The sequence below is a fragment of the Ornithorhynchus anatinus genome, chromosome X1, assembly GCF_004115215.2.
Source record: "Ornithorhynchus anatinus isolate Pmale09 chromosome X1, mOrnAna1.pri.v4, whole genome shotgun sequence".
Taxonomy (NCBI): domain Eukaryota; kingdom Metazoa; phylum Chordata; class Mammalia; order Monotremata; family Ornithorhynchidae; genus Ornithorhynchus; species Ornithorhynchus anatinus.
The window spans coordinates 114,161,025-114,183,216 of NC_041749.1; the positions used below are offsets into that span (position 1 = coordinate 114,161,025).

The 22,192-nt window shown below is 51.7% G+C and overlaps 1 protein-coding gene across 10 annotated transcripts in view; it reads left to right on the forward strand.

Annotated features, from left to right (window-relative positions):
- The window catches only part of CRTC1 (CREB regulated transcription coactivator 1), a 97,591-nt gene that overhangs the window by 69,399 nt on the left and 6,000 nt on the right, over positions 1–22,192 (forward strand). For 4 of the 10 annotated variants that reach the window (XM_029051926.2, XM_029051933.2, XM_029051928.2 and 1 more), the window contains 3 exons: positions 2,547–2,648; positions 12,110–12,196; positions 13,587–13,767. In XM_029051926.2, coding sequence (XP_028907759.1) covers positions 2,547–2,648; positions 12,110–12,196; positions 13,587–13,767 — 370 coding nt within the window. Of the gene's footprint in view, positions 1–2,546; positions 2,649–12,109; positions 12,197–13,586; positions 13,768–16,794; positions 17,208–22,192 lie in introns of those variants that run through there. The other 6 variants (XM_029051929.1, XM_029051932.1, XM_029051931.2 and 3 more) reach the window with 4 other exon arrangements.

The following is a 22,192-nucleotide window of genomic DNA, read 5'->3' on the forward strand; positions in this document are numbered from 1 at the left end:
AGGGAGAGGTGATTAGCCCCCCAGGCGTTGGTGGGCCAGGCGTTTGGGCGCCATATAAAGTGGTTAGCCAGAGGTGAATTGTGGGAAGGAAGACGTCAAGTCGATTTAGACAGCACCCGCAGCTGCATCACTGACACCCACCTCAGCTCCTTGGGAGGCCCTGGATATATGGGATGCTAAATACCATCCTCCCTGGGCAGTTGGCTGTGGCCACATCAGCAGAGGCAACCAAATGCAGAGCTCATTAGAACCTGCAACTCTGTGATCGGTTGGGATGGCAGAGTGAGGGATGGCTATTCAAATTTGGCGAGTTCCTAATTTTACACAAGGGTTGTGTCACTACTATGCACCCGATAAAACGGTAGTTTCTCAAAATGAACCCCAGGGCACTTCTCGGCGGTTGTCAGAAATGAGTGTCGGGGCTGGTCATCTCCCCGAGTTGATGCCAACATCATTGAATCACCACCAAATTGACCGGGTTCTTGGCTTGCTGGTGTATATCCAGGGATTCACTGACCTCCCGGGGCGAGCGGGACAGTGACCTGGATGGGACGTGAAGGAGACGCGCCTGAGGCCTTTCCAACCGACCACGGGGATCAGCCCGATGAGATGGGTTGATCCTTCCCGGGGGGAAGTGTGGGGGCGGGAGGGGGGAGTTCTGAGGGCCAGTAGGAAAGAGCTAGGTAGCTGCTCCTGTAGGCGCTTGGGGCCCTTTCGGAACGTCCCGCTGAAAGCAGCTCCCGTGACAGACAACGAAATGAGGAAAGGTGGCGGTTCTTCCCATTGGTGTGAGTTGAGAGCAGGAAACCCTCCGCCGGGAATCCAGGCCGGGACGAAGTGCTTAGGATGCCACACCGGCTCTTCAGTGGGTCCCGTTTCTCGCAAGGTTCTACTCTCAGTTGCCCGGCCCCATCAGCCTCGGGGAGGACTGGCAGTCTGGGAGCGTAATTATGCCGGCCGGGCGGCTGGGTTGACCTTTGGGGGCCTTGACCCAATCAAGTGGGGGAGGCTGCAGAGTCACACATCCTCTTCCTTGAGACACTAAGTCCCCTCCCAGCCCTGCAAAACCAAGTCTCAGGGAAGGTGGGGGGCGGGGGGTGAAGGGGCGGGTGGAGGAATCCCTCACCCAAAAGGACAATGGATTTTTGGATGTGAAAACTAGACTGTGATCCGAGGTGCCCGACGCTCTGCTGACTGCAGTTCTTCGACAAAAACGAACCCAAGGGATCGCAGCTTCCGTCTCTGCTTTTCACATCCACCCCTTCCTCTCTTTGAACTTAAAGAGCTCTAAGCAGTGAAAATTCAGGGTGTTCCGAGTTTTACATTTCAGGTGCCTAAAATGATTCGTGGGTAAATCTGCTGCCTTCCAAGCTCCTTCCAAAAATAGCAGCATGTGAAATACAGTCCCACTTCGCACAGGTGAGAGTCTTCCTGGTTGCCTCCCTGCCCCCTCCCTCCCCCGTCCCCGCCCGAGAGATCATTTAACTCCTGGGCTGACTCCAGCCTGTCCCCGTGGACTCCTGTGTTCTGTGGGACCTAGAGGAGAGGCTTCCTGAGGCTGCCTTCTAGATTTAATCAGGATCCTGGGTTAGCCCTTGTTGATTAAGTGCCTCCATTCTACTGAGCTCTGAACTCCCAGGTACATAGGTGCCCCTGTGCCTAAGTTCCCTTATCAAATGATCCATTGAAAACTGGTTCTCTAGAGACATCAGTTTAGCGCTCTCAGGAAGAGGTTGCCTTACAGTGAGATCCCCTTTGGCTGCACTGGGGATCGCTCCCCATCCCACCTGGCTCCAGGTTCAAGTCATTCGACTGCACCTGCTCAGGACTGCCCTGTAAATAAATTGGACCCGATTGTAAATTGAGGGAGACCATCCGTGTATCCGGGCCCGTTTAGGCCTTCCTTGCTTCGGCCAGGAGCAGGGCGAGCCTTGGTTTGAGGAATCAACTGAGGGTGCAGGGTGAAATGCTGCCCAGTAGCGAAGTCTGCGTTTCTCTCCCCCACCCCCACCCCCGACTTGGTCTGGCTGGCAGAATCCGGCCTGGCAGTGGGAACCCTCCCCTTTTTCCCCATTTGGTGTATTTCAAAAGCAGCTCCTTGTCTGTATGTTAGGACCTCCGGATAACACCCGAGCCGATCTTGAAATGAAAGCACCGTTTCAGTAGGATCGGTAGGAGAAGCAGGGATCGGAGCGTCTCTTGGGCAGACTGGGGTTGGCCAAGTAGCCGGGGCCCCTGGGGATGTGCTCAGTTCTCGGGTTGCCTACCAGGGGGCAGAGATTCAAAACCCATCTCAAAGTATGTGTGAGTTGTCATTGACTCTCAGCGACTGGCCACCGGTGCGCGGGATCTAGTCGTGGCCCAGGGCATGGCGGGTGACTGTCTCTGGGCGGCTTCTTGTGGTGCGTGGGGTATTGTTCCCAGCGAGCGCCTCCTCGTCCTCATGGTCTAGGATTGTCGATGCATCCCCAGACGTACCGCAATAAGAATATGATCTTTCAACCTTCCATCTATCCCATGGTCTTTAATTCTGTGTTGTTCTGTAGGCTTCACTCCAGCAGTACCGCAGTAATGCTGGATCCCCAGCCAACCAGTCTCCCACCTCTCCTGTCTCCAATCAAGGCTTCTCTCCTGGCAGCTCCCCTCAAGTAAGGGACTCTGTGCTTCCACAAGCCTTGCTTCTCGTTTTTAGTTTTTCCATCACTGACCCATGATCTCTCACTGTAATTGTCTGTGCCTCATTGCTCACCGACGATGTCCCATCCTGTGTGTAGTTCCATCCAGGTTCAGAGTTTTGCACTTAGTCATGCACTTCACTCCTTTTCGGGCACCCGGAGAAGAGATGGGCTCGTTCAACCCTTTGGGAGAGCTTTTGATGATCAGGCCTCCCCAAAAGTCATCTTCTGAGGAGAAAACAATTAGCGTAGGAAAGTCAAAGTTGGCAGTTGTAAAGGGTGGGGGGCAAAGGGGGAGTAGAGGGGAAACAGTAAGGAGGACCTGGGGCTGTATAGAGGGAGAGAGAGAGTAAACTCTCCTATGGTAGCCAGAGGGTCTAATGCATGGTGAGCACTTAAATTCTCCCAGAACAAGAAGCCAGAGCATCTCTGACTTCAGACTAACTCTGGCCATGAACAGCCCCCAGATCTCCGAGTTATCTCCCCACCTAATAGCCAACAACTCCCCGGCCCTCCTGGCAACCATCCCTCAAAAGAAGACATGTAAGAGTTCAAGGGGCAAGGAGGCTGGCTAGATAAGTTCCGCGGTGCTGAGCCTGTGAAAGGACAAGTAAAACCCCATGTGGGAATTCCCCACAGCCCCGATTATTCATATCTACCAAGCCTAGAACATTCTTCCCCTGACAAACCCAATTTAAGCTAAACTCAGTGAGAGGTTAATTTGGGAGAAAGGCACAAATTTATATATGTGAGTGAGTACGTGTGTGTGTGTGTTTCTGTGTGTGTGAATGTAAAACAGCCACCATTTCAACAAGTGCTTTTAAAGCTTTATTGTGAGAGATATTTCAGTAGTAGAGTCTCAGATGACTAGGACCAGAAGGTGGAGGGGGGGAAAAAAAAACATTTACTTTGGAAAAAGATGAGGCATTGTCACAGGGTAGTCTAAATTGGAATTTGGTCAGTGGCCTGCTGAAATCCCGAGCCTGAAAACCTTGCTGGGGTCGGTCCCTGGGCCAGTTTCTCAAACTCCAGGAAGCTGAGGAGAGGATTTGGGAGTCCCACCAGTCCCTGGCTGGAGATGGGGCTGGGACATTGCCCAGATAGCTCACTGTTTGGGCTGTCCCCAGCAGCAGCATCCCCAAAAGGTGCAGTCTGTGCTGATTGAGGACAGGGCAGGAGAAAGAGGGGAGTACTGGTAGTAAGAGTATTTATTAAGTGCTTACTTGGGGCAGAGCACTGTAGTAAGCGCTGGGAAAGAGTACCCAGATGGGAATTAGACATTGGACTCTGTCCCTCAAGGGGCCACCAATCTGTGAATGTAAATGGGGCATGGGCCAGACTGGAGGCAGACATAACAAGAACAATGAAACAAACTCTCAAATGGCATAGAGAGACAAGGACAGGTATACAATACACAAAACAAAAAGTAGGGAGCTGTCACTAGAGCAGAATTTCAGGCTTCTCCTGATTCAGAGTCATGGTATGCCCACGGCCACAGTAACGGCTGCCGCAGCCACTAGCTCACCCGAGGTTATCTGGGGCCTCGTGCTGCAGAGGGAGTCAGGGAGAGAAGAGTGGGGTGCTGGCCCGGCGGGTAGGAGAACAGGAGTAGGTGAGGGAAAGAGAAGGCAGAAGAACATGCCCAACCTCTCCTCCTACATTTTAAGTCCTGTTTTTGTCCCAAATAATTTTTCAAAAAATTCAGGAAAAATCTGAGACCATGGGAAGCTAGCCTCCTATTTCCAATGATTCAGAAGGCATGCTTCGTAGACACGGTGTTTTCCATAAACACAACTCTGGTGCTGGGGGTCTGGAGGGGGTGCAGGGGGTGGTGGGGGGTGGGGGTGGTGGGGTGTTTGTGTGTGTGTGTGTGTTGGGGGTGGGGAGGTGGTTCAGCAGGATGCTTGTAATTCATTGCGACTAGCAGATCTGTTGTTTCACGGGCCAGATGGGTCACTACATTTGACTTAGTGTTACTGAGCTTGGCCAAAGCCACTGACCCAAATTCTCAGCTTCTCCTCTGCTGTAGATGTGGAAATCAAATTTCCTCCGGTTTAATCTTGCTCAATTTGAGAAGTGGGACCCTGGCTAATGAGGGCAGTTGGAAACAGCCCCCTGTGGGCTCTTTTCCCTTGATTCTCAAATGAGAGTGCTGCAACCTCTCAGCCAGCCAGTCAGCCAGCCAGTCAGCATCTGGGAGCTTCCAAGGAATTGCAGAGCCCTCTGGCGGGGTGGGCAATAAGCAAATGCTACCATCCTCATCCTAGCGATGACCACAAAGAAGAGAAGTTCACGCTTTCGGTGGCATCCCGGAGAAGCGGTGCTTCTGGCTAGAGGAGCAGCAGCGTAGCCTAGCCTGGGCCTGGAAGTCAGAGGACCTGGGTTCTGATCCCAGCTCCATCAGTTGCCTGCTTGGTGATTTTGGGCAAGTCACTTCACCTCTCTGGGCATCAGTTGCCTCATCTGTAAGATGGGGATTCAATTAGCCTTCTCCCTCCTACTTAGACAGTGAGCCCCAAGTGGGGCAGAGACTATGTCTGACCTGATTATCACGTGTCTACCTTAGCACTTAGAACAATGTTTGACACATAGTAAGCGCTTAACAAATACCATTATAATCATAATAAGAATGTTAGGCATCTGCTCCCCCATTCAGTGACCTGGTCATTAGACCCTTTGGTTTCTCAGATGGAAGACTCTCTCGATCTGGTTTTCTTGCCTGATGTAGGTAGGAGTTTTACAGTCTTGTGGGTAAGAGGGACTTGCACTCTGATTTCCCCCTTCCACCACCCAAGAGAAGCCTGGTTCTCTAATGCAGCTGCAAACCTGTTTGGGTTAGTGGTGGATGTGGGGTCCAGACAATTCTGATCTGTGAGGATGAGGCCTCAGTGACTTCAGCACAAAAGACTTCATTTCCAGGATCTTTATAGCGGAAGAGGGGTATCATCTTCTTCCTGTCTCCCCAGGGTCCTATTGATCACCCCCCCCCCCCTTCCCCTCCAAGTTCCCTAGGTTGTGAAGATCCAGAAATCCATTTTAGGGGTTGCCCCATAACTGTACAGTAACTCCTCAAGAGTCCCCCCGGCCTAGTTATCTCTGCTCTGATTTACAGCCAAGAGCCTTGTAACACTCTGGCTCTTGGTTGGGCTTGTTACAGACTCAGCTATTTCCCTTTCTTTTGTTTGCCATCTGGATTAACTGCAGTTTCTCAGTCTGAGAAGTCAAAGTCATGGCTTTGCCAGGTCAGCCGGGGTGGGGGTGATGCGGGGAGGAGGCCAAGATTTGTTTACGTTGTTGGCCCTAGCCCGAGAGTTCGGTTAAAGGAGGTTAGCTTTGAGAGGTAGGCGGACCTAGAAACCCGGCAGGGCCTGTCTGTCTTTAACCGGGACGCCATGTCCGCACTCCCCCCTTCCCTCCCCCACCCGGGGTTTTACGGGAAGTGCCTGGGTTTGACTTGGGGGCACGTCTGGACGGGATTCCAAATTCAGTGAGGGGTTGTGGGGCCTGGAGGCTGAGCTGAATGCTTTGGGCTTGGATTCTAGGCCCTCAATTAGTCACATTTGCCTCAGAAACAGGAGCCTGGATTTATTTTCTCAAAGAACCTCGAAGGCTCAGAAGAGAGTGCTCTGCCACTTGAAGAGATCCAGAGTAGAGTATTATTCACCCTCCATCCAACCCCCACCCTGGACAATTAAAGGGTCCTACAGTCAACTCCTGCTTATTCGGGGACTGGCTATCCAGTTTGGGGATGGAGGCTGGTGTTGTGTGTGTGGTGGGGGTGGGCAGTGTCACATTGATTCAGGCCCTTTGCTTCTCCTTTTCCTCCCTCTTGCTATCTGCCTTCCGATCTTCTCTGTTCATTGGCATATACCCCGGAGTGTGGACAGGGGAAGTAAAGGAAACGGAAACCAGTCGTTTCACTTCTTGTTAGAAGCTCTGGCAAAGGATTTGGTGAGGAGGAGGTAGAGATGATTGGCCGAAATGAAGGTTTTGGGGTTTTCTGTTGATTTCATTTCTACGTACTCTCTTTGTGTCCCAAGGCTACTGATTATCCAGACGAGGCTGAGTTCTGGAAGGCAGATATTTCAAGGTGGTGTTGGGGGTGGTCCAGGTGGCATTTAGGGAAGGTACATTTTTGCCTGCAAGTCAGCAGAATTCCTGAGTCCGCGAATGTGTGTGTGGTTGTGTGTGTGTACGTGTGTGTACACGCGCGCACGCGAGTGCCGTGCTCAATTAAACAACATCAGGAACTCCCCGGGGAAGAGATGGACACGCCATTACCATCAGACCAAATAGTTCTCAGGGAAACTTTCTTAGCTGGTCCCTGTCTGACCTCGTCTCTGTTTCATCTACCTTCGCAACAGGTGATAGCCCCTGGGAGTCGTTCCCATCCCATCTATGTGTCCGTTCCTCCCCTTACCCCCCGGTCCCCACCCCACCTCTGAATGGAACCATCAGTTGGAGGTTTTAGCTTTCAGTTCTGCGGAATCCCCAGGTCCTTCCTCCATCTGCTTTGCCGGCCTTGGTAGCACCTAATGCTCTCTTCTAATCCAGAAGGCTTCATCTCCAACACTCGATTGAAAAACTCTGCATGCCGCTGTCTGCATGGCTCTTCATTAACACCAACTCCTTTGTGTTTCGGTTCCCGCCCTTTTTTGAACTGTCAATGCCGTTATCTAAGTCGGAGGTAAAGGTGCCTCCTTTGGGTGGGAGAGGTTTGGCGGTGGGGGAGAGGGGATCTCCAAGGCGAAAACCGGAAAACGCGGTAGGCTACGTTCAGCCCGGTGACGTTAGGCAAGAGGGTTGCACGTTGTTACCGAATGACGACAGGCCCTTGACCAGACAGATTTAGGATGGAATTTCAGTGGGAGTCAGGGTAGCGGGAGACTCTTGCGGGCCAGTTGATTAATTATTCTTGGACCCCGAAGTGTTGCAGTAACGAGATTTCCGGTTGATTTCCCTTGGGCTCTTTCCCATTAAGTCGAATGATTCAATGGCGCAGTTACCGTTTCTCAGAAAAACAAAACAATTTGGGTTTCTGAGATGCGCCCCAGGTTTCCTTGGAAGACCCGATGTGTGTGGGTCAGGGTTCCATTTCCAGCCTCTGTCCTTTCTGACTGGGGCTGCCGGGCCCCTCGGGAGGCCCCGGCCCTATGTTGGTTTGACCTCGGGGGAGGGATTTTCTCTCTTGCCTTTTTGGTGAGGGGAAAAACCTGCTTGAAAAACCACGGTACTTGTTTCCAAGCGAAAAAACCTAGGCTCCCAGGCTGGCTCTGGGGTTTGGGGTTTGTTTTTCAGTGCTTATTTCTTTGGGGGTGGGGGTGGGGGGGGTGGTGGAGATTGTGAATATTGCCTGCAGCGCCTTGCTCTGACCTGCCAAGCCAGTCCTAATTAGGAGGATTGTGTGGCATCTTACTCTAGAAACTTCCTCTTTGTTCAGTCAATTTTCAGAGCCCCCGCAGTATATCACTTTTCAACTGGGGGAGTTGTGCAGTAGCTTCTCGCTAAGAGAAGAAGCTGTCTGGGACCAGTCGACACTCATGTTTACCCTGTAGTGTGGAAGGTGGTGTGTGTGTGGCTGGCTGTGGTTTGGATTCTGATGAGCGTGTGCTAGAGAAGTTTACAGATCAGATGCCCTGGCCCAGCAAGGAAATATCGATAGGATTTACAAACAAAACAAAACAAACCTAGGCTCTCTGGGAGCCGGTGAAGGACCCGGGACGTGTGTGGGACGACCTAACCGAGAGGAAAGAGCATTTTGCCGCAGCGAATTCCACCCCCAGACTTGACTCCCACCCACTGATTTCCTTGCATCCCGTCAGCATTCCTGAGCCACCGTGGGGGCTGGCTTGGGCCCCCTCATCTCTCCCAGCGGAGCCGCAGCCCAGCCACCCTGATGTACTCTATAGCCTAGGGGCCCGATGCCCCACCCTCCTGGGGTGCCAGGTGACGTTAGGGGCCCCGGCCAGTGTGAAGAGTGCGGGACCAAGTTTAGGCAGGGCCATGAGAGAAGGTTTGGGTGTGTTTGTGTGTGTGTGTGTGTGTGTGTGTGTTTGTGCGAGGGGCATTATAGTTCTGCGCTCCAAGGGCCTCTCGCTCTCTCAGCAGAGCCAAATTCAGCCTAGGCCATTTAGCCACAGCTGCTCGCTAGCACGAGGCTCCCCTTTCTGGAAGCTGGCTTTCTTCCTCTCTTGGCGATGGGGAGGCTCCCTCTCAGGCCGCAGTGCCCGCCGGCCACATCCAGGCGATACTTGCCTCGAGGGCCCAGCTCTGACCCGCGCTCCTGCGGGTCCAGATTGTGAACTGGGGGTGGCAGCCGCCACCCCCAGGGCAACTTCCTCAGCTGCCTGAAGGGCCAGGGCTGAAGCACCTGAGGCTGGATCCTGGGTTCCTACAGAATGAGGCTTGGGGGAAGGTGGGCAGGGGGCATGGCCGGCCGCGAGAGGGTCTCGTCTCACGCCCTGTTTTGGGGCCCCGATCGTTTCCGCCTGTTTCCCGGCTTAGTTTGGGGAAATCACAAATGGTCTAGTGGGTTGTCTCTTCCAGGCATCCGCTCCCCGCTTTGTGTGATTAATGTTGCAGCCATCTTCCTGCCTTGCCTTTTTGCAAATCCCCAAACTCTGTTTTTGCCTTCCTCCTCTCTCCGCTTTTCCGTATTGTCTGTAATGGAATATAGTTACTGCTATTGTTCGGTTTGGACATTGCCTTTTCCAGACTTTTGAATGATGTGAGAAAATTCCACTATCAAATATTCCCAGAGTCCCACCTCTCTGAAGGGTTAAAAAAATGCATCCTGATGTGTGCCAGAAGCTTTTGCTTTCCTGCCTTGCCTTCCTGCTTTCCGGAACTCCCGTGGCAGTAGGGCTGTTGGCTTTCGTTCCAGTTCACGGTCACTGTCCTGCATGTAGATGCCTCCTGAACGAACAGGGGTAGTTGGAGAGAGGGATCTCTGATACTTGATTGGGAAGCTTCGAAGGTGCTCTGGAGCCCCGCTCGGAATTGTTACAGGCCAGAAATTGAGCCAGAGCTTTGCTGGTTTTCTTAACTGGACCAAGGTTAAAATGTTTCTCTCTCCCTTCCCCACCCCACCAAAGTCTAATGAACGGGGTCGTTCAGATGGAAGCTTGAGACCTGTATTTTGGATTAGGATGTGGACTTTGAAGGAATCTTTCTTTCCCACTGAAGTTCCCCACCCTTCTCAGGAAGCCCAAATAGTCTAGCCTTGGGACAGGGCCGCCTGACCCTGTCAGGCAGGGTGGGGGTGAGGAGCAACGGCCCCCTCCGCCCCCCAAGTGGCTCATGGAGGTCCAGTACCAAGTTGAGTCTTCATTTGCTGGAGCCTGTTGATGGACCTATGCTGCTGAGAGGCTCATTTCCAACCTCACTGCTCGAGAAGCAGCGTGGCCTAGTGAATAGAGTCCGTGCCTGAGAGTCAGAAGAACCTGGATTCTAATCCCAGCTCCACCACTTGTCTGCTGAGTGACCTTGGACAAGTCACTTCACTTTTCTGTTACCTCATCTATAAAAAGGGGATTCAAACTGTGAGACCCATGTGGGACATGGACCGTGTCCAGTCTGATTAGCTTATATCTACCCCAGTGCTTAGTACAGGGCCTGGCACATAGTAGACTCTTAACAAATACCATGAAAAAACAAAACAAACCCATCTTCAACTCTGAAATGATTTGATGAGAACCCCCACGCAGCTTGCTTGGTTATTTCCAGGACCTCAAGCGAACAGGCTCTAGCTCCGGGGCAATGTTCTCCCCTCCCTCACAGCCCCGCTCCCCCACGGCTCAAGAAAGCAAAGAAAATCCGGGTTTGAATTGTTCGACCTAAACCGGGGATCACGGAGCACAGTGTCCCAGGAGTGTGGGCGCCTGCAGAGAATACTTCCTTCAGTAAGCTCTGCTTACTAGTAGACAGCTTTCCTTTCTCTTGCTTTAATTGTTTTGAAAAGCAATGTCCTGTTTGCTTTACATTGGTTCGCTCTCACCAGGCTCTGATGAAAGGTTAGTGAAAGAGACTCAGAAAGGGCTCGGCCTTGACACAAAGGTGTGTATGTTTAGTGCACTAGAGAAGAGGTTTTTGGAAGAGATTTTTTTACCCCTCACCCTCCCGTGCGTTGTTTGCCGAAACGATCCCATGGTCTCCGGCTATGTGCTTTCGGCCTGCGCTTGACATTTTTGTAACTTGGCCACATACTGCTGTTGTCTGTGGTTAAGACTGAGTTGGCCGGTTTCTACATCTGGTCCCACCAGGTGGAGGTTTGCCGAAGGTAATTTACGTCCGAGCCTGGAGTTGAAGGGAGGAGTGTTCGTTCGGTGCCTTGGTTACGCTTGATGAACTATGATTTGGAGGCATTTGAGCGTGACGTCTAGCGCTACAAGGACACTTCAGATCTGTCTGAAGGAAGTAATCATTAAGCTCTGCTCTCATACAGAAAGTGGATCTGGACTCCACAGAGCTGCAGAAGACTTGAGACAGGGACCTTCTTCGTTTTTCGGGAGAGTTTTGAAAGCTAAGGACGGACTGGATGGAAGGAGAAGTACCCTGCTAGTTAGATGGCTAGAGCTGCAGTTTTAATTGCAAATTCGGTGGCCAAGTAAGAGAGACTTGACCATGGGTTTTCTCCTGCAAGTGTGTTCCCTCTGGGATTCAACCATCCTGGCAGTTAAGTAGATAAAGCCATCTCTTCTAATATGTCCTTGAAGCGTCACGGTCAACACCAGTTAATTTAGGACAGAGACCTCTTGTGCTTAGATTTAAATCCCCAAAGGCCAAACTTCTGCCCCCAGAGGAATGTGCTGGGAGGCCACGGGTCCCCGGACCCCTCCTCCCCCTGGGTTGGGGGCGGGTGGGGGTCGTCGGCTGCCAACCAGCCGGCCCAAAGAGAGGGCCAATTAACCGCCTCGCATTCTGGGATCCAGGTGTGGTGCAAGTTTGCCAAGCTGTTGTTGGATGGGTTTGGGGCAGACGGAGACTAGAACATTTCCCCGGAGATCGGTTCAGGTTCTGTGTTTGGATGCGGCCCCCAAGAGAATCTGGAGTTCTTGTCTTCGGCCCACACTGGAGGGAAACTCAGCCCCCGGTGTGTTGCCTCTGTTGCTGGTGATTTTTCAAGGAGCTTTTTGCTGCGGAGGGGTATGGCTCTGGCGGGGAGCTAAGGCTCTTCCCGGATGGGATCCGGCCCCACAGGTTGTGCTGTTTTAGAATCGGGAGCCTCCGGTTTCTGTTTTTTGGGTTTTTTTTTTCCTTCTCGCCAGATTTAAGGGCACTGGGGCTGGGATCTGGTATTGACCATTAAGCTGAGAGATGACGTAAGAAGCATAGTCACCCTTCCACCCCCGCCCCCTACTCCCGCCCCAAGACCATACGCTGCCCCTTCAGGTGTGTGAGAATCTCACAGCATCAGAATTTTGTTTTGTTTTCAGCATTCTTCCATTCTGGGCAGCGTATTTGGTGATTCCTTTTATGATCAGCAGATGACAGCGAGGCAGGCCAATGCCCTGTCCCATCAGGTGAGCCCCTCCAGCTCCTATTTTGAACAGCGGGTCAGCCACTCTCTGCAGTTATTCAGTAGTAAGCGCCTCCCCTCCTTCCCCTTTCCCCCCCATCCCATTCCCGCCCCCCAGCTGGAGGTCCCGGCATCACATTGCCCCCAGCCCCTGGTTTCTTTTCAGTCTGTCTATTTTGCTTTTCATTCCGGCATTTCGTCTGGGGGAGTTGGCACCGCTTTAAGTCAGGTCAGTGGGTTCAAGGGGCCAGGCCAGATTCTCCGGTTCACTCTTTCACCTCTTTGGTTGGGATCCCAACTGTGGGGTCTCACTCACGTGGGGAAGGATAACATCCTCCCTCACTTCCCCCAAGTCCCCCCTCCCCCCACCCCTAGGCAAGGGCCAGTAACCCGCTCATGTTCCGCGCCGCTCCAACCCCCGAATCCCCCCACAAAATAAATGGAAAGAGGGGAAAGGCAAGAAAGGAAGACAAAGGGCCAGACCCACGGTTGAGGGGCCAGACCCATGGTTGAGAAAGATGAGAATAGCTTGGTGGCCCAACAGCAGGACACCACCGTCGGTGTACCTCCTGTCGGTCAATTCTGCCTTGGAACACACCGAGAGAGCAGTTGAGGCCTTGGCAGAGAGAGGACTTTTGCTGGCTGCTCTCCTGGGGCGAGATGTGCTGATGTCACCATCTGCTTTGCCCCCTTGGAAGAGGTTTTCGGGGCATCTCTTTTGGAGTTGTTGTTCAGAGTCCCCACCCCCCATCCTAGAGTGGGCACAGGTACTGTGGGAGGCCAGGGACCACTTTCACACCACCCCAAGTAATGAGAGAGCGGCGTGGGGTTTGCCCGCGTTGGCTTCTGAGGAAGCTCGGCGTCTGTTTCCACATCCAGGAAATGCCTCTCTGGAGTCTCCTTCCCGGCCTCAGGCTCGCTTGTCCCCCAGTGATTCAAGAAGCATTTGGGGTGAGGTGGGGTGGCTCAAGGGAGCCCTCTTCCCCCCACTTTCCCTCTGGTTCTCTCCCCCCACCCCCCCAAACCAATTTTGGGCCACTGGGAACCCCTGGAGCTGGGGCCCAATGGCAGTGATGCTGTGTTTTCTGGGAAGTGCGGGAAGTGGCCATGAGCTTTGGTAGTTTCCTGAGCTGTAGTCCCAGGAGCCCACAGGGTGAGCCCTCTCTTCTCCCCCGCCACGCCGGGTGCCTCAGGCCCTCTCAGATGCCGGGCTGGGCCAGCCCTTCGCGGGCCTGGAGCTCCTCTTGGAGCGGGCCGGGGTCAGGCTGAACATTTTTGGCCCATCCAAAAATCCCCTTTTTGGATTGTATATTTATTAGCCAGATGTTCACAAACTAATTCTCGGGCCAGAGAGAATGGTCGCAGTAATCGTTTGTCTATGCTTTGATCTTTAGCTGGAACAGTTTAATATGATAGAAAATGCCATCAGCTCCAACAGCCTGTACAGCCCGTGCTCCACGCTTAACTACTCCCAGGCCGCCATGATGGGTCTGACGGGGAGTCATGGCAACCTGCAGGACTCTCAGCAGCTAAACTATTCGAGCCACGGAAACATCCCCAACATCATCCTTACAGGTAAGGCCAGGGGGAAAAACTCCCACCTTCACACCTGGGGTGAAGGTGCCAGTTTTGCATCCCCTGTCCCGACCCCCCCTTGCCCCCCGGCACCAGCACGTGCCCACTCCCCGCCTCTCCCCTCCCTCCCCCCTCCCCCCAGATTTGGGGGAAGCCTCGGGGCCGGTGGCAGTTAGGCAGCACTGCTTCCAGTGGGGCCCTTGGCCCCGAACATCGTGCTGAGCCTCTGGCTTCTTGCCCTCCTTGTCCCCAAGGAGCCATCCAGGAGCTGTGGTGGCCAGAGGGTCAACCAGTGCCAGCTGGGGTGCCTCTGGATCTCTGCCATCCCAGGGCCTAGCCCCCCCAGAGATTTTCCCCCACCCCATGAGAGGGCACTGGGGTGCAGCACAAGGCCAAGGGGCACGAGCTAATGTCAGGGCCGAGTCACAGGGTCGGGTAGGGAGAGGGCGGAGGAGGGGTCGCACCACGGTGTCAGGAGCCCTAGCTCCCTTCATTACCCCACTGGGTAAGCGAGCGACTGCCTCTTTGGGAAAGAAACCGGGCTCAACAGTTACCGTTAACGTGCCCCTCAGCTCTCGCCCAAAGTGCTTTCTACCACCATCTTTGTCCTCAGTAATGAGTAACCGTCCACTTTGGGCGGGCCCGGCACTGTCCTAAAAACTACAGAGTTACAGATCTCGGACAAGACGCCATCCCTGACCTCAAGGAGTTGACAGTCTGGAGAGTAAAACAAGTTAGATGAACCTAGTTGTCCTGGGTACCGTTTAGTATTGGACCCCCTGGGAGGGCGCGTAGGAAAGAATTGTTGTCTAACAGTTAGCCTCAGTGTACCACCAGACTTATGTCCATCTGCAGCAGCGGGGGTTCCCATTAATGCCTCCAGCTGGATTAGTTCATGGTGGCATTTTTCTTGGTGCTAAGTCCTGGGGTGAGCACACGACGATTCAGACAGGGTCAGGCCAAGTGGGGAAAAAAAGCTAGAGAGAACAGTAACAGAGAGTTAAGAGCTACAATAGGTTATGAATGTAAAAGGCCTAAAGAGCAACAACCAAAACGGGTCCCGGCAGGGGACAATCAGTCTTTTTTTCCTCCCCTTTTTTAATGGTATTTGTTAAGCGCTTACTATGTGCCAGGCACTGTACTGAGCTTCGGGGTACATATAAGTTAATCAGGTTGGACACAGTCCCTGTCCCACATGGGGTTCACAGTCTTAATCCCCATTTTACAGATGAGGGAACTGAGGCCCAGTCAAGTGACTTGTCCAGGATCACACAGCAGACAAGTAGCGGGGCTGGGATTAGAACCCAGGTCCTTATTACTCTCAGGCCCGTGCTCTATCCACGAGGCCATGTTGCTTCGCTGAAGAGTCCTCAGGCTCTTCGCTGCTCTGGGCAGCTGTCCCTGCTTAACAAATTGCTTGAGACTTCCCAGGATTCTCTAAAGGCTAGGGAGGACGTTCGAGCACTTTGGTTGGTGGGAAATAGGCAGACATCATCCTCACCCCCAGATCCCAGAGTCTCGATGGCATATCTATATATTATCTACTATATATAGATATTACAGATTCTTTCATTTATATGTGATATAGAGTAATGTATATACAGACCTCAAGATAGTTGCAGGATTCATAGGACCCTCCTCCGGTTTGTGAGCCTGTGCAAAGCATGGACCACTTGACTACGGAGGGGGTGGGTGCAGTGTGGCCGCTCAGGGGCCGGGCTAGGCTCCTCAGGAAATGGGAAGGAGGTTGAAGAGAGTAGGGAAGAAAGGAAGGGCCCGAGTGGAAGGTTGCGCCACTGCAAAAGAAGGAAAAGAAGGGGAGAGATGGGAAGCAGTGTGGATTAAAAAGGCAGGTGGGAAGATGATTTCCCTAAGTCCTGAAGGCTTCATGGAGGAGGTGTAGTTGGCATTGTGCTCTGCAGAACTGGATAATTTGGAACTGATGCCTATTCAGCTGAGTTGGGGCGGCAACAGGCATGGGAGTTCATTCTCCCCTGAGGAACTGAGGTCTTTATGGCTCAGAAATAGCAACTGATAAGTGTATCCCAGACAAAGCTAAGTCTGGCAGCAGGCCCCTGCCCCAGTCTTGAACTTTTCTGGATTCCCCAGTTCCAGTGGACTTGGGAACCATGCTCTTGTCCTGGTCCCTAAGGGGCTGGAGAGACACAGCAGCAGATTGGAAAACCAAATTTCCGTAAAACCCCGGGAGCGATGGGTCGGTCTAGGAGAGGGGAACTCAGCGGTGGGGCAATTCTTCAGCGTGCCAGTCCTGCCAGTGGGAGGTAGCCTGGGGCTGGGGTAGGTGAGGGAGAGGATTCAGGCCGGAGGTGGAACCAGGATAGGTGGGAAGGGTCCTTAAGTCACTGGCCAAGTCACCAGGAGGGCGTGGACCTGAGTTGTCTGAAGGATTCTGCTTTTGGTCTTTCCCCTCACACACCACAGGCAGGAGAGAGTAGGGATTGGGTCCCAGACAGATGAAATGTTTTCCCAGGTGGCATAAAAGTACCACTCCAACACACCTCTGTAAGAAGAGGCTTAAGGAGTGCATGTGTGCTGGGGTGGGAGGTCTACCCTGCTCCCTCGAACCTGGATAGTTTTTTTAAAAAAATAATAATGCTACACCCGCACACATGCTGTAGCTTGATTTGAAACTCATGTCACAAAGCGGGTTTGGGTTATTGTCTGTGAGTCAGCCCCACACAGGACCCACTCCCGGGGGGTGGGGGCGGAGGGGCCTCGTCCAGCCCCGAGATGCCTGAATTGATAATGGTAAAACTTTCCCTGAGGCTTCAGGGTGTGCAGTTTGAGAAACCTGCATTTCATCCAATTAAGATTGACTTTTTCTTTTTCAACTTGATCCCGGTTAATCCTGTAAACTAAGCTCATCTCGTTCCAGAGCCATTTACCATTATTATCCAGATGCAGACCGTCAGGCAGGCAGCGAACACGGTGATTCAGGTTCCCTGGGTAGCGCAGCAGCCAAACCCCCCACTGATCCCGTTTTTGTGTCTCCTTTCGCACCTCTAGTGACAGGCGAATCCCCTCCCAGTTTATCAAAAGAACTGACCAGCACTTTGGCAGGAGTCGGCGACGTCAGTTTTGATTCCGATTCCCAGTTTCCCCTGGATGAACTCAAGATTGACCCTTTAACCTTAGATGGACTTCACATGCTCAATGACCCCGATATGGTCCTCACCGACCCCGCCACAGAGGACACTTTCCGAATGGACCGGCTGTAGAGCAAGGACCCCTGTGCACCTAGGAGTGAAAAGGTGTCCTGGGGCCCAGCCGAACTGAAATAATCCAATGGGTCAGTTGTGTCAGATTCCCAGAGTTACTGAGGGCAGCCGCTCTGCCCTGTTCAATGAGTAAAGCTTGTTGTTCTAAGCTTGCAGTGCTGCAGACCTCCCCCCCGCCCTTCCCTCCCCACCTCCCCCAACCCCCCGCCCACCTTCCTCTGACCCTCACCCCTCCACCCCATGGCGCCATTTGGCATCCTTTGCTCATAATCCACTTGCCAATTAATGAGTAAGGATTTTTGCATCCAGCCCTCCCCCAACCTCTCCCCCCCCGCCCCAAATCTCCCCAGCTCACTCCCTTCCCCCAAGTTCCCACGTAAGGTTGTGAGTTTGTACACTTTGCACTAGGAGGTGTGTATGTGGTCCTGAAGGTTAAAAGGCCCAAGGTCTAAGAAATCTCTTTGTAAGATACCAAAATCATTGGCTGGTAAAAAGCATTGTCTGTTGATGTGTTGCCCGAAGTACCCATCTCGCTGTCATCCTCCTGAGGCCACGGGCTCTCAGTCTCTAAGCAAATAACTCTATTCCTCCTTCCCCACCCCCTCCCCACCTCCTTACGAAGAGGAGGGCGAGGAAAGCTTTTTGCCATTCTGACTCTCCAGATTGCTTTGTGACAGCCGCTTCGTAGTATAAAGCGCTTATTCCTTTGTGGATATATGCCATGTGCGTTTTCAGGGTTGTTTTCTGACTGTTGTCCAGCACTCACTGCCTCTTCTTGTGCCCTTAGCAAAGCCATGTTCTCTGGGACGCAGGGAGCAGCAGGGCTGCATCACAGACGCCACCGCCCCGGTTGGTGGGTCGATGGTTATCTCCTCCCCCACAATACCCCCCCCCAAAAGGACAAAAGCGGGGGAGCAAAAATAAAACACTATTTTGAGAGCTTATATATATACACATATATATGTATGTATGTATGTATATATGTATGCATATGCATGCATATGTATATGCACGCACACATACAGGCGCGCACACACATATATACACACACACACACATATGTATATGTGTGTGTGTATATATATATTTCTGAGCACACAAAAAGTACTATAATTCATTTCCTGGTGAAAATGAAGGAGCAAACAGAACATTTTAAAGCAGCTAAGATGATTTCTGTGGCCAAGTTGAAGAGACTTTTTTCTATTTTCCTACCCCCACCCCCATCCACTTTCGGTTCCACCTTGTACGTGAAATTCCTGGGCAGGGACAGAGGGATTCTCTTTTCTGTGAGGAGTCCAGGGAGAGATGGAAATTTTCAATGGTGATTTCTATGGCATTTTTTTCTTCTTAGTGTTCATTACCTGTTATGTGTTCTCAGTTAACTTACCTACTGTTATTTAAGGAATTTGTTGGGGGGCGGTTGGGGGAGCTCTTGGGGTTTTTTTTTTTTTTGTATTTAAGTATTTGGTTAGAGTAGTTGAGCTACATAAAGCCATTGAAAGCTCTGTGTAACGCCTATACAGTACATCTTGTGTTTTCATTCCAGAAATTATATAATATTATATAGTTTTGAACTCACTGGAATTTTAAACAAATGCTGACCAGAAGCTAGCCCGTCCAACCTGGTTCTGAATTAAGCATTTCACCCTTTTTTTTGAACCTATACCCACATGTATCTCAGAATCAGCGAGCGGGAACACAACACGGTCCTCCTTTATAGCTCTGGAAATGGATGAGTCAATCAGGGGGCTAGCATGATGGAGGACTGTTGGTTTCCTCCCGAATCCATCCGTTAGTCACTGCTCCCATCACCAAGGAGGCCAGTCATCAGTCGGGGGTTTACAAAGAAGGCAGGCCACAGAATCACTCCTGACCTTGAGGTTCCAGCCAGGTATTTTCACTGACCTGGGTGAGAGATGTCAACCTGCCGTAACCCAAAAGGCCTTTCAGGTCCCAGAAAGGAAAGGGCTGGTGAGAATCTGGAGAGGTTAGGGTTGAAACCACAAAGCCAAAGGGCCCAGGGCTCTCCGATGATGGCTGGCTCAAGAAATTCGATGGTGACGAGGACATCTGCCTCCATTAAAATGGGATCTCGGCTCTAATGTGACCTGCTTTATCGGTGATGGCCCCTTTCTCCTAAGCAGAAATGAAAGCCCAATTTCCTTTTCCACTGTAGTATCTTAGGCCAGTTGGCAAATAGTGGAGGAGGGGTGCTGATGAAAAGAATTGCCAAGAGGGGAGCAAGTACAGAGCTAGTAACTCAAAGGTTCACCGTAACCCCTTCCCCTAATTAAAAAGCCTTCCTAATTTAGATTTAGAGGCAGAATTAATGTTTGCTTGGTTTTACACACACCACTATTCTACGCTCAGAAATGCTGGTTAGATGCTCTGTTCTGTACCTCCTCTTTAGTAGAAGTTTTTGAAACCATCCTCTTCTCCCCCTTCTCTGCTCCCAGCTTGTTGGACATTGGGTTCAAGTGACCTCTTGATTCCCTTCGTCGACTCACCATTTTTGGCTGATTTTGAAAACAAACCCCAAACAATTACTTTTCTTTGCTGTCTGGAATGAGAATGGGGCGGGGAGCAGGGGAAAAAAAAACAAAACAAAAACAAACAAACCCTTTTCTTGAGAGGGGAAGTGGGTGATGAGTTATAGCTAGATTTCTGTGTGCTTCAAGAAATCTGGGGCCAGCTGGCCCTGACCTGTGGAGCCGGTGCAGGGCATCGGCCTAGCCGGGGCCTTCAGGATCGCTCAAGGCTCGCATGCATGGCGGCTCATGTTTTTGTGCCATTTATTGATCATTTGCACTAAGAGGACATGGGAGTTTGAGGTTCAGGTCTTGTGTTTTGGGGTCCTTTTTAGGTCCAGTCGTTGGCAATGTGAAATTCTCCCGGAACGCGTTTTTTTCCCTTCTTCCATTACCTTCTGAAGAGTTCTGAGGCTCTCCCGCACTTCCACTCTGTGCCGCTCGTGAAACTCTAGCTTGACTCTGTGTGGCTCCTGGTGTCTGCTTATTTTCTTCCGCTAACGCTTTGTTTTGTTTTGTTTTTTCCTCCTTCCCAACCTCCACCACCATCACCTCTTCCTCCTCCCTTCCCTCTTCACCCTACTAAAATGGTAGTTTCAGATGGGAGAAAACACCTGTAAGCGATTGAATTATTTTCATAGAGATGGGTCACAATCCTTTCCTTCAAAACAACCAAAGGTACCGTGCAAATTTCCTGTACTCTCTGCAGTTTCTTTGCTCTCTAACAGTACTGTTAGTTCACTGACTAGTTGTCACCACCCTCTTGTACAGCCGGATCTTGTGCACGAAAACGCTTTGTTTGTGATACTCTATTTTTTTAAACCTGTGTCACTTAAAAGAATGAAGCATCCAGTTTGGAAGGTGTTTGTCTGTTAAATTCACTACCCAGATCGTGCTGTGGATAGTTTTACGGGGACGTGACATCGCTCAATGCTACCTTCAAAAAAAAAAAATTTTTTTTCTAAAAAAAAAACAAAAAACTACACGTGTATATAGGAGAGTTTGTTTATTATCAGACTTGTAAGTAGAACTTTAAAAAAAAATGGCCTTAATAAAAAATAAACGACAACCCACCTGGATGCAATTCTCAAACAAGAGATTGGGGACCATATAGTTTAGCCAACACCTTCTTTGCGTTTCTTCCTTTGCAGGAGGTGAGTGGCCGGGGGAGGAAGGGGATGGGGCTGAGGGCGGGGGGGTCGGGAATTCTGCTCTGTCTCCAGTTCCCCCAGAGAGGCAAGTAGCACTTTGAGAATCTGAGCAGCTCTTTGACCCCGGGTCCAGAACCCACCCAGGGTTTTTTTGGACGGGGCTCGCTGGCACTGAGCGTGGCACTAAGTATCCTGCGTGGGGTAGGCCTGATTGACGGCAGGGGTGACGGGTTTGGTTTTAAGCGAATCCAGTTGATGTGTCCTTTTTATTTTTGTCGTGTGTGTGAGGCTTAAAAATCAGCATGGGCCTCGTGGGAGCGGAGAGATGAGCAGGGAGCGGAGAGATGAGCATGGGTTGGCGGTGTGGTCAGGGGCCATCGGGGCCGCTGGGCCAGCCGGGTGGAGTGGGTGTGGGGGACGTTTTTGGCGGTCAGAAGAAGCGAGGGGCTTGTGGAGAGGGTGGAGGCAGGAACCCGAGCGGCCAAAATCTCGTAGGAAACAGCCAGAGATGAAAAGTCAGACAGAACCATCAGTGTTCATTGGTGCTGGAGGGCATCGTAGTGGTGAATCTCTTTAGACATCATCGACTCAGTCTCAAAGGGTTAGTGCCCAAACTGCTGCCTGCTGACTGACTTCTGTAGAGTTGGCTTTTATAGCATTTTCCCAAGAAAGACTGTTGCATTTGCCAAGACTTGGGGGAAAAACAAAATAATAATAATAATAATGGCAATTAAACTCTCGTTATGTGTAAAAAATACTGTGATTTGAATGGAGACATACCAATTTTTGCTATTTATTGCCGTTTGGGGAGTTGGGGGGGCTATCTTGCATCGTGTGTGTGCGTGTGTGACACACATGTACTGACATCTGCATTTTCTTTTAACCCGGATCCGCACAGGCTGAATTGCAGTAGTTCTGTATGCTGCCTGCATGAAAGGACCTGCATGGGAACCGGAGGCAGCATCGCTGCTTCTGCATGTTCGTGAAGTCCTTGCCAATGTTCTTTAACTGTGCAAAACCTTTTCCTGTCCAGAAAGAACTTCCAGGGAAAGCCCGAGAGAAACACCACCACCACTCTCCTCAGGAGAGCGTCGGCCATGTTTCCAGGGCTCTTGGGTTTCCTTCCTCCCCGCCTTTCGTTTTCTGCAAAAAAACTGACCCCGTCCCCCTCCCAAACCAAAAGCAGAGTGAGTGAGTGTGTGTGCGTGTGTGTGCGCGTGCATATGTGCCTGAGAACAGTGGTCCTGAGCTCTTTCCAGCAGGGCTTTAGCCAGTCGGCTAGGTGAGAGAAAGCCACGCTTGTGGGTGGAGGTCACAGAACTTGGGGCCCAGGAATCTTTTTCTGTTGGATTCCTATGTCCAGTACTTATTGGGCCCGTCTGGCATCCCTTTGGCAAAAATTGCTTTCTTCTGCACCTGTTTTTGCCCTGGGCCCTGCCCCTCACCAGCACGGTTCTCAGCAGACCCAGCTTTATAAAATGTGTGTTTGGGGCCCGGTGGGGAGGGG